Consider the following 11,915-nt stretch of genomic DNA (forward strand, 5'->3'; position numbering starts at 1 on the left):
TAGATATATTTCTTTCTATATTTGTTTGTAAACTTAAGGATGGAATCAACAGCTGTCTCAGGATTGGTGACAGATAACAGCTCTAATGAGGGTGTATGGTGTGATCTACAGGTGTCCTCATTTTCTGTCTTTGCCTCTGTATCTTTAAACTCTAATTTGACACATCATTATCATACCTGTCCACAACACCATCTCATTTCTACGTAACATCCTGACAGTGTTATTTAGGGAGAGGAAGGTATCCAGAGAGGCAGACAGCTTCATACCATGAATGAGATGAATGAAGTGTTTTTCACCACACGCAGGCTTTGATTGTGGCTTCTGATGCAGTCAGTGTTGAAAAAAGTTCAGCAGCTCAGTCGTGGTTCACCTCTGGGTTGTTTTTATCATGTGCAGTTTTAGTACTTGCTTGTCGTTTGAAGGATTTGAAGAAGCTTGGCATTGATGCTATCTTGTATGGGTTTTTCTTGTATGTCAGCGCTTCATCGGTTTTATTTTTGGACTCATCAACAAATTCTGCAGCACTCATCACATTCTTTTCAATGTTGTTGATCAACTCCCCCTGGTTCAAGAAAAACAAAATACCAGTCAGACTTTGGGTCACAGCTCAGAACAAGTGGTTTTCGGCTGTTAGTTTACCTGGTTCTCCAGCAGCATGGCCGTGTCAGCAAACACCTCATGCAGCTCTTTGATGCTGGACTCCAGGCAGAGGATGTCCTGATGACGGGATTCAATCTCACTCAGAGCCTGACTGGAAACCTGAGCGTTGGAGTTGATCTGTGAGGAAATAAAGTGCGTCCACTGATTTAGAGTTATCTCTAATCTCTAAACAGGTGCTCAGTCCATTGCTTTTTAAAACCCACTTAAGAAAAAAACAACAACTAGGATCTGAAGTTGATGTTCACAGTAACTCACCTTGATAACTAGCCTCACGGTTTAACATATTGTGTTTAACCATGGTAGGGAAGTGGACCCTAACATGTGGACCTCGATGAATTAACTCTTCAAGCAGTTTATGAACTTCATCATTTCAGGTGCAGACGCAGATAGGGGCAAATCAAACTTGTAAAACTGATGGCAGTGAGCCTCGCCGGTTTGAGACCTTCCCTCCCATGTTCCCTTCCTATCTTATCTGTCTATTGCTGTATGGCTACACATCACCCCCTGTCCAAAGGATTGTTCAATCAGGCGCTGTAATCCAAAATTAAATGCTTTTTTGGACCGTTAACCTGGCTCATACATACCACTAACCCATTTTTTTGGCCATACAAACGGTCAGTTTTCTGAAAAATGCCCTTGTGATGAGAACACAACACTACTTTATTCATTATTTATCAAATCAGCCCTATGAAGCTATCTGATCCAAATCACTACCTGGCGGTAATCAGTTGACAGCTCTGCTCCTCTCCACCCAAGTGTCCAGAACATACAGCTGCAGATCAGCCGTTACAACTACAAAGTTGATCATTGATCTGTGATTTATGGTGTTATGGTGCCAGGTGCACTTATGAACACCCTTATGTTCCAACATGTTGTTAGTTATAGACAAACTGTGACCAGCACAGAAGTCCAACACCTGAACACTGCACTGGTTCAGATCAGGCAAGCCGTTCCTCCTAATCACCCCTCCAAGTTACGCTGTCATTGCCAACGTGAGCGTTGAAGTCCCCCAGTAGGACAATGGTGTCCCCAGTTGGGGTGCTTTCCAGCACATGTCCCAAGGACTCCAGAAAGGATGGGAACTCTGAACTGCTGTGTGGTGCGTAAGCACAAAAAAACAGGACCCGTTCTCCAACCTGAAGGCGTAAAGAAGCAACCCTTTCATCCACAGGGGAATACTGCCACAACGGCAGGGAGCTGGGAAGCTATGAGTAAGCCCACACCTGCTCTCCGCCTCTCACCCGGAGCAACCCCAGCAAAGAAGAGAGTCCAATCCCTCTCGAGACCTGACTATATCTAGCCGGTATCTCTTTACCTCCTGCACCAGCTCAGGTTCCTTCCCTACCAGAGAGGTGACGTTCCATTTCCCAAAAGCCAGTTTCTGTAACCGAGGCTCAGGCCGCCAAGGCCTCCGCCTTTGACTGCCGCCCGATCCTCATCGCACCGAACTACGATGGCTCCTCCTGCAGATGGTGGGTCCACAGGAGGATGGACCCATGTCACCCATTCAGGACCGACCAGGCCCCATGGGCAAAGGCCCGGCCACCAGGCACTCGCCTGTGGGCCCCAACCCCAGGCCTGGCTCCAGGGTCAAGGTCAAGGCTTCAGAAACCCTCCGGCCAGGGTGAACATATTCCTCGTTGTACTTATCATAAGAGCTCTTTGACTGCACTTCATCTGGCCTCTCACCTCAGACCAATTTGCTTTGAGAGACCCTACCAGGAGCAATTGCTCCTGATAATATAGCTCCTAGGATCATCAAGTCACTGAATACCCTCCACCGTGTTAAAGAGGAGCACAGTAGCCCTATAAAGCTTGTGGTGTAGCCTGCCTTGAGTCAAGATAACCACAAACTGGCTACACGCAGAGAGAGGAGTAGAGATGTTTCTCTGACTGAAGGGCCTCTGACTGTTCAGGATGAGACTCCTAAAGCCTGTATGCTTTGTGTTGTGGTGACGCCTCTGATTATGTTCTTAAGCGCAGAGGTGTGTGTGTGTGTATCGAATATACTCAATAAATCAGGGGCTGTCGCATATGAGATGAAATGACTACATCGCAACCATTGAGTATAAATTGTCAAGTAGATGTTTTATGATGTCAGTATGTAATTCTCTTTCCAGTTTCACTTCCTTCACTTTCTGCTGATGCTTTAGTCACAGCACGCAGCATACACCCCCACCCACCCAGAAGACTCATCTGAGCATGTGTGTTTTCATGTTAAGAGGAGGGAAAAGAGTTGCCTGCATATCTCTTCAGCCACAAGTTTGGGTTTTGCAAATGCAATATTTAAAAATCCAACTGAAGGGTCTGCTTGAATCGTTTTACTGGCGTCATTTTATGCTTCATAGTGTTGAATTTAAAACTTTATATAACAATGTAGGATTACAAATCAGTATATGGAGATGTATATCCTGTATCATGATATAGCTTAAAGATCTTGAGATATTGGTTTTAGGCCATATCCTGGGGCCCCATTTTAGCAGCAGAGAGTTTTGGTTTGAAATAAGGCACACAGGTACAGCATTTCTAAAATATGGCACTGAATAAAGACTGTAGCTTCCTACAGAAGAAGCTTAGGGCTGTAACTAACACAAAAAGCTTTCTACAGCTCCTGGACAAACATGGCAAAACCTTACGTGTAGAAAAAGTACCGCTCAAACCTGCTGTCCAACATGAACACGTCACCCCATCCGGTCAGTGAACCCCATCTCCACACAACCCACAACTGTGATGCCTTCGCTTAAGCTCTGTAAATCTCAGTGCACACAGTAAATCACCCTAAGAGTAGAACACGTCACCATCTAACATCAACATCCCACCCAGTCTGTTACAATACTCATCAGTTTATTCTTTTTTAAAGCTCTATTACAGCTGTTTACTGCATCAACTTTCCATTTGATGCTCTTTGAGTGAGACCTTTCATAAGCTTTAACATGTTAAGGCCTTTCTCCTACCTCTGTTCTCTACAACCTTCCACACTGTATCTCACACTGATGGACAGCTAGACAGCCTCACAAAGATGAAACCTAAATATTGCAATCGCCCCCTGGTGGCTAAGTGCAGTCAAGATAATATGATTGGTAACACTAACAAATTCTAAACAATCACATCAATTTGGAATGAAAATTTTTGTATCAAACAATAAATTATTAAATAGGATAAAATATTTATTCTATCTTTATATTTCACAAGAGCATCTAGCCCTCACAGTGTCTGCTAAAAAAAAAAAAACTTTTTTGGCCCTTGGCCATAGACAAATGTGGCTGATGTCTGCTGCCACAAGCCAAGGTTAACAGCATAAGATTCACTTTTGTTAAGAAATTGCAAATTACCAAATGGAAGTATAAATGTAACACAGATTAAACCCTTCTGTCTTCAACCAACCTCTTATCATTATCCTGATCAGTCGTTCACACATTTTTTTCTTGCTCCAGGATTTAGAAAGTTTCACTTACATCAGATATGAAGATGGTGAGATTGTCACGGTGCAGCATCTCCTCTAACTCCTCATCTGTAGTTCTTTTATTAACTCCAATGAAAAGAAAACAAAGTTTATCAGATGATCATCACAGTGAGCAGGATTCAGGAAGTGTGTCTGGTTAATTTACAAATCATTGAATGAGGCAGTGACAGACGTCACCAATGCTGGGGACATTCTGATGTTTTGGTGTTGTGAATGTGTAAACAGGTGTGTAGCGCCAAAACAGAAAAACTTGAAATTACTCCCCTGTCTCCATCTGATTCTTCAGAGACACTGAGATAAACTATAATCTTTAAGGAAACAAAGCTAAAGTGCTTAATATGTAATGCTTATGTCCCACTCAGCTGATAGGAAGAAATAAACAATAAACTCCACAACACCTGAGAATTTCTTGATGGTTAAGGAGAGCTGACAGACTCCCTCTAACTACTGTTTATGTTTTGGTAACTCACCGATCTCTAACTGCCTCTGAATTTTAGCTTTGCATTTCTCTTTGAAGCAGATCTGAGCCTTGTGGTATCCCCGAATGACATCAGCAAACCACCGAGTCAGATGAGAGATCTGGTGAAAGAGAATCAACGGTTTTACATCAGATTATTGCTCTAAGCTCTGGAGAGTTATTTCAAGTTATTTCAAGTTGTTGATTTATCTAACAGTGTGGTTTCTCTGAAACAAATAAAGCATGTGACAAGCTTAAAGCCGGCTGTCTGTCCAGACCTGGTTCTGGTGAATTCTGTGAATTACTGAAGCACGGGTACGGGTGTCATCTTCAAGAAAGTCCTTCTGCATTGCTGGAGAAAACGTGAGACAGATCCAAAAAAAAGAAAAAAACACATGAGCAAAGTTTAACTTGCTATTCACCACATGCAGTCTTTGAAGTTTCATCCCCCGCTGTTTATCTATGTCAACCTCATACCAAGAGGAAGTGGTCAACAAGCATAGTTCCTGTTCATTGTTTTGAACATTACTGGGGTCATAACTTTGCACAATGAACACTGTTCATTTGCACAAGTTGTTCCTTATCGCTCCTGCAGTTTGAGGATAATCAGAGTTAGGGGTGGGCAATATGGCCTAAAATTTATATCACGATATTCTTCCTTCACGTTGCGATAATGGTATTTGGTATGGTTTTTTATTAGCTCTATTTATTCACTCATTAATTTGTTTTAATCAATTGTCCTTTATCAGTATTTTTAGGTTGACTGTTTGAATGCATGTTGTATTGAACACACACTGATGCTCTGCACAAATGAAGTTCCTAACGGATAAATTATGTTCTTTGAATTGAATTGAATTGATATATATGGTATATCGCGGTTTTCCAACATGTAAAAAAGTAAAGTCTTTTCAAAACATGATTCTGACTCTGTTCTGTGTAATAAGTGTACACATCCTACCTAGCAGGTGGAAAATGTCTAATACTGTAAAAGAAAAAGTCTTTTGCCCTCAATGTGCTTTAGGAAGAGAAACTTATCCCATTTCACGCTTGAAGTGCACTGTACTGGTGAGCAAACTGGGTCTGAGGAAAGAAGAATATTTACAGAAAAAATAAAAATTTCCCATTTTATTTGAAAAGGGTGAGCAGTTAACTAATAAAATTGTGGATGTCAATAAATTTGTTAAAATTAACATAATTAACTAGTTTTTTTGTTCCATGAGTTTTTCTAAATTGATGATGTTTTCTGAAGCGTGTAAGGTTGTCTAATGAAGCACTTAAGTATCTGAGCTTTCAGTCCCCTGCACACTGCTTCTGTAACACAGACGGCTGTGGCGTGAGACACAACTTTTTGCTGCCGTGATTTTTCCGTCGCTATTGTGTTTTTTTACAGACAACAGACACAGAGATACTGACAGATCGGTGGCAGTGATTTTGACTGAAGAATGAGAATTGTATTTGTTGTAATGCTAAGAGGCTATGAAGCCCGTTAGACAGTAAAAATCTGTAATTTAGCCGCACCATTGTTTAAGTCGCATGGTTCAAAGTGTGTCAAAAATGTAGCGGCTCACAGTTCACAAACTTCGGTTTCAGTTTGCTTCAAAATGTTTATTTTGATGCCACTACTTTTGTTAAAAATGGTTGTATCACATTTTAGGTTTTGAGGTTTGACCATAGACACTTACCTATAACGATGTACAGCCTGTGTCCAAAACAGGGCAGCCATCACACACACATCAGCTGTTTCGCTTTCCGCACGCGGTAAATGTTTACTTTGTCACGTCACTGACTCAATGTTACTGGCCTTAAAAGTGTATTTTTAGAATGGCTGTGGCAGAAAGGTGTCTTCTCACATTGGGAGAAATAAATCTCCCACATAGATTAACCACTACTTGGACTACATTATGTGTAACAATTCTTTACCGTGGTAACAACGGTATAGCAAAATTCATTTTGATACTGTTGTGATGAAACTGGCATATCGTCCACCCCTAATCAGACTATGCAGTTCCAGAGGGCAAAAAATCAAGAAATCCTCAGTAGGGTCTCTACTCACATTTTAACATGGCTCGGACCAGGTTTGCATTCTTCTTGGTCTCATTATTCAGCCGCTCCAGTTCCTTTTTGCTTTCTTAAAAAAAACATATAGCAGCATAGCAGACGGTTACAGTTACATTCACATTTTTAATGTACTCTTTAGCTGTGCATTCAGGAGACACATTCCATATTACAATAATCACAGCTTCGTCTTCTTCAAACAGAAAGTTTAACATTGACGGCAGTTTAAATTGTCAGCTGGTTGTTTTGACATGTTTTTTAATGAAATTAAATTCTCAAAAAGACTAACGGTGTAATCCTGATGGAGAAAACACAATATGTGTAGCTGGTAAGACAAGTTGTGTTTATAAAAGTGCTTTCAAATGATTACTTTTTATCACATCAATCTCAGGGTTAGTGTGGATTAATTTTGATTTATCACAATTAAATGGTTCATTTTCAATCTATAGTAATAATGTTTCACTTTGCATATGTAAACAGACTCAAGAAAGAAGTAGATATCGTTGCACTTAATGTGTTTATTAAACCTCAAATAGTTCATGTTAATGGAAACTTTGAGCCTTGGACAGTGTGTCTTGACAGGCAACTCCCAAATCCTTTGTAAAGCCTTTGTAAAGCCTTATACGGCTTTACAAAGTACAGGTATAAATACAATTATGGGGTTTTAAAGGTGGTGGGGGACTTTCAATACAACCAAAAACTAACATTCCCTAAAGGTTAGGGGAAGGTTGAGAGATGCCAATTTAACCAAACCACAGGAACGTTGGGAGAACCAAACATCTAACCAAACACAGTATGTTTACAACGTACAAGAACGTAACACAAACTTTCCATGGGAACGTAGTGGCAACCTGAAATCAAACACAAAGACACCCAACAGGAACGTCAGAGCTTTTGTTCCCAGAACATTCTGGGAATAAAAAATTGTTAGTAGGGTAGTTCTCAACGATAATATTGGGTCCAGGGTTTGTTGCAATTCGCTTGGCAATTTTTTCAATTCATCTGTGGTAAACTGACTGATATTGATGGTATTAAGTTAAAAAAAATTGTTTTTTGGTGGTTAACTCCCCCACGTTGGTTGTCAAACCATTGCACTCTGCAGTGCTTCTGCAGTTAAAATGCGCACGCATCCGCCGTAGTTCATAAACAAAGAATCCCTCTACAGGGTTGTGCATGTAGGAATGCTAATGATCAGAGTGTGAGTGTGTAAACATATATGGGTTTGTAAATCAATTCAAACACCTGTGTACTAATTCAGAGTTGTAAAATTCAAAACTACATAAACTTTAATGAATGTCTCAGTAAATTGCCCTGTAGAGCATGTGGCTTTTACAAAAAGCAGCAACATGTTTGTCAAAGGCAGATATCTATTTTGTTGTTGTTGCTCTGTTTGTCCTCTGAGTACTTACTTACTGTACCCTTTCAAAGGAGCTAGACCTCTGCAAGTCTCAGCATGAAGGTATTATGTTTCTGCTTCTCCATCAGTTGAAACTTTGTTTTGATCATTTGCATAAACTCTAACCACAGACATACAGAACGGGCTGTGATCATGTATCTTTGGATAACTTACTCTTGTCATGGTCTGACCCGGAAAGGATGGCGCCGTGTCTCCTCTCCACCTCCTCTACCTGACTGGAGATTGTTTCAATGAGGCTTCTGACCTCTCCCACCTGTATGAGTAAACACAAACAGGAGTAAGCTACAACTGGATATGACGAGACAGAGGACAAACAAACTGTGAGAGGTTTACCTTTTTGAAGAAATCCTCGATGTTCAGTGAGCTCTCTGCAGCAGCTGTCATACTGTCCCGTCGCTGCTGTTAAACAGGAAACAGGGAAATAAGTGAGCGCTTGAAAAACTCACCTGTAGCTTAAAATAACCTTTCAAGCACCCCCAACATTAACGCCACCCACCCACAGGTCAGATAGGAATGATATCAACATGAAACCGGTTTTACTGTGCTAAAGAAATCAGCAACACATTCTACATGTTATATAGCGTTTTACAACATGAAGTATTCAAACTGCCTGAAACAGCTGCTGGTGATACTCACGTCCGCCATGCTCCCTGCTTTTATCAGTAAACGGAGTAACGCAGCTTGGTTGTGTCTGTTACTTTCGCTATTCACGGAAAAGGTCGACCTGCGCTACCTGCCGTCGTGTGTCCTCTCCTCTCTCCTTGCCTGGAGCGCACCTGTGTGTAATAAAGAGCGCGTGCACGCAGGCGCGTTATCGTTTCGGAGAGCAAACAAAGAAGCCAACCGCCACCTGTCTGCTCAGCGAACAGGTACACAGAGCAGACTGAAGCATCTTTTGAATTACCGCATTAAATAGTTTGAGATGAGACAGAGAGATATTTTAATCAACTTTACTTTACGTGCCACCCAATAGTCTTAAGGACTATTTAATTCTAACTTTAAAGTTAGAATTAAATAGTCCTTAAGACGACTGAACTCAATGGTGATGATCATAACCATTGAGTTCAGTAATACAGTTTAAAAGACTTATATTATATGACGCACTGTCTCTTTAAGGTTACTTTGGGTGATATTGTTTATGTCTGATGTTAGTTTGATGTGCCTTCGTCCTACGTTATTCAAACGGTCATTAAACGTCTCACGACTCAGGTTGAGAAGGGGTGGATGTTACATGCGCTCCCCTTTCACTCTCTGATCAGCCTCACTCACTCTGGTCTTCTCTACAGGTGTGGCTGAGCAGTAATTAGTGGCTGTGAAGAGGGGGAAGGAGACTGCAGCTCTGCTCTCTTGATTCCATTCATTCAACTCAGCAGCAGCAGGAGCGGCTGGAAGAGCAGAAGCTGGTTTTGTGTGACCTTAAGTAGTTTTCTTTTCTTCTTTTATTTCTGGTGGGTCCAGTGGTCTAGTTTTCGGTTTTATTTCCATTGGTTAGGTATTTAGGTTTTTTCTTCAGGTAGAAGGGAGAATCCTGTTCCGCCGGCCCTCACATAGGCTGGACAGTGATGGCTCCCTTTCTTTTGTTCATTTCAGCTGGCCCACCAGTATTTTGTTAGTTTTGGGGGGGAAGGTATTTGGCTGGGGAAAATAGTTATGGTGCTTATTTTGATTTGATTTGGTCACTTAACCTGTTCTTCCTGTTAATAAACAAAAAGAGTAAACTTGGTAATTCTTGACTGTTTCAATTATGTTTGGGTCTTCTTGATACAAGCTGTTTTGGATACCATAACTTCCAAGCTGCTTTCCAAGGCTAAATACACTGCTAGTGTCTACACTTGAACAAAGGTGGAATTTACCGCGTGCCTAGAGACGTGAAAGAATGACTGCATCTACATTTTTCACCTGAGATGCTGCAATAACAGATCCATCCCTGGCTTTTCTGCATGAGAGGGACAGACAAAAGCTTCCATCACAAATCATAAGAGCTGCTTTTCATAAATAATGCAGGTGTGCCTGTGGGTACTAAAGAGCTTCTTGGTTTCTCACTGGACGATACAGCTCCTTCCTTCTTCTGGTTGTGAGGGGAGAAGCTTTGTGGTCCACATCTTGGAATTTTTAATTTACAGTGATTTAACACTCCAAAGTTTGGTTTTTACAACACAAAAGAAGGGGAGAAAAAAATAAACTTCTCTAGTTTTATTGAATAAAAGAACACAGTTGTCAAGTTGTATCTCAGAGACTGCCTGATGCCATATGGGCAATTTTAATAATGGGTGTGGGACAGGCTGTTTGCTCTGTAACTGTCTATATTAAGCTCTTGTAGTCACACACCTGCTCAAACACTCTTATCTCCTGTATTTCTTACTCTGTCTTTTAAAGTGCAAGTTTTAAAAAAGATGCCAAAATAAAGTAATAATAACAAAAATAATACTAACAGTTATAATAAAACCACTAGGATGGATTTGTTTCTATATGTCCAATTTAACAAAAGCTTCAAACAATAAAACCCATGAAACATTTTAACATGTCATAAATCCCTTTTGTTTTTCTGCAGCTGTGGCAAATGATGCATTTATGCTTTATAGAAAATATGGAAATCATGACCTTTCATTTTCCACACACCATCCAAGCGGTAAGTGAGAAATCTGACACATAAATAAGTCATGTGTCCTCTGACACAGGTATGAACACAGATGCAGCTGCATGTCTTTACATAGAGGCTTCAACTCGTGCATTCAGCATGAAAACGACCGTACACTTGGTGTCCTCTGCCCTTTAGACTACAGCTATATGTGTGTAATATTTATTCAGGAGGGAGATGGAAGCACTTACCTTTAGAGGAAAAGGAGACACTACAGTATCTCTTGAATTTAATGTATTTTTTGATCACAATAAAATTTATATTTCATTTTATTAATTGATGCATTTTCATCTTTTGGCCACTAGAGGTAGCCATAACATCAGAAACTGTGGAAGAGGGGCCTTTCTTCTTCTCCTTAAAATGTGATAAACCAGTCATGACCCAGCACTCTAAGTATGATCAAATTAAGATGGACATTTTTCTGAGAGCTCTATGTTTGATAATGAGAAATGTTACAGCACATATGCAGCCTATCAGGAGCTGGGTTTTCTCTGCGCATCACGTAAGCAACAGTTAAAGATCCATTTTTTTTTTTTTGTGAAGCTCATTCAAGGTAACAACACATACTAGAAGACTTTAAACTGTGTGAAAAAAGCACAGTGCTCAAACAAGGCATGGAGTCTCAGAGGTGTTTAAACATAGTTGATTAACACTCCACAACAGCTCCTGAATACGCAACACCTGCAGTGCTCTGCACAGGTAATTCAGCCATTTCTGGCTAGCAGCCTGTCCAGGCAGTAATGAGGCGGTAATTACTGATTAGCAGCCAGCTCTCTGTGCACTCTTCTCAAAGTCCCTTACATCCAAAACAATATGCTTCTGCAGGATAACAGGGTTTAAGATGTCATTGTAATGCATGGGTTGGGGAACTCCTTCTCAGAGCAAATTCCTGGTTGTGCCACTCAAAGACGGCTCAGACAGCAGAGCAAGGCCTTCAGTCTCTGCTCACGGAGCCATGAGACTTTAAAAAACATGGATTATGTTCTTAAAAAGAGGAATGACACCAAAATCAAAAGTATACGACCCTATGACAGGATTACAGAACTTGACAATAAAAATACAACCATCTACAACAGGCAGAGCTGTGCAGAGATTGTGAAAACGTAGGTGTGACTGAAAAAGTCACCCAATCAAAATATTTCTCAAAGTATCTGAGCTTACTGAAAAAATAAAGGCCACGACCATTATCTGACTGTAATCTGGCTGCTGCAGCTTCTGTCAACCT

General features: G+C 40.8%; 1 protein-coding gene across 3 annotated transcripts; it reads right to left on the reverse strand.

Annotated features, from left to right (window-relative positions):
• Nucleotides 1-296: 296 nt before the first annotated feature.
• LOC141805449 (syntaxin-2-like) lies at nt 297-8,925 on the reverse strand. Of its 3 annotated transcripts, none has more exons than XM_074690525.1 (9): nt 8,786-8,925; nt 8,386-8,451; nt 8,206-8,305; nt 6,634-6,708; nt 4,859-4,932; nt 4,594-4,702; nt 4,116-4,189; nt 640-777; nt 297-562 (listed from the first exon to the last, which is right to left on the reverse strand). In XM_074690525.1, the coding sequence occupies exons 2-9, from the start codon at nt 8,434-8,436 to the stop codon at nt 356-358; spliced, it is 828 nt and encodes a 275-aa protein (XP_074546626.1). In that variant the 5' UTR covers nt 8,437-8,451; nt 8,786-8,925; the 3' UTR covers nt 297-355. The 3 variants fall into 3 exon arrangements, with proteins under 3 accessions (XP_074546626.1, XP_074546625.1, XP_074546623.1); XM_074690524.1 differs by having other exon boundaries at nt 8,386-8,448; nt 8,689-8,925; XM_074690522.1 differs by having other exon boundaries at nt 8,689-8,924.
• Between the last annotated feature and the right edge of the window lie 2,990 nt (nt 8,926-11,915).

The sequence above is a fragment of the Halichoeres trimaculatus genome, unplaced genomic scaffold (assembly GCF_033239565.1).
Source record: "Halichoeres trimaculatus isolate MK-OKI-2021-1 unplaced genomic scaffold, fHalTri1.1 fHalTri1_scaffold_16, whole genome shotgun sequence".
Classification (NCBI taxonomy): Eukaryota; Metazoa; Chordata; class Actinopteri; order Labriformes; family Labridae; genus Halichoeres; species Halichoeres trimaculatus.

Coding starts and splice junctions, on each gene's coding strand:
- LOC141805449 (XM_074690522.1), bottom strand. Junction 4,703..4,858: donor ACAGAATTCACCAGAACCAG/GTCTGGACAGAC, acceptor CTCTTTCACCAG/ATCTCTCATCTGACTCGGTG. Junction 563..639: donor CCATGCTGCTGGAGAACCAG/GTAAACTAACAG, acceptor TTCTTGAACCAG/GGGGAGTTGATCAACAACAT.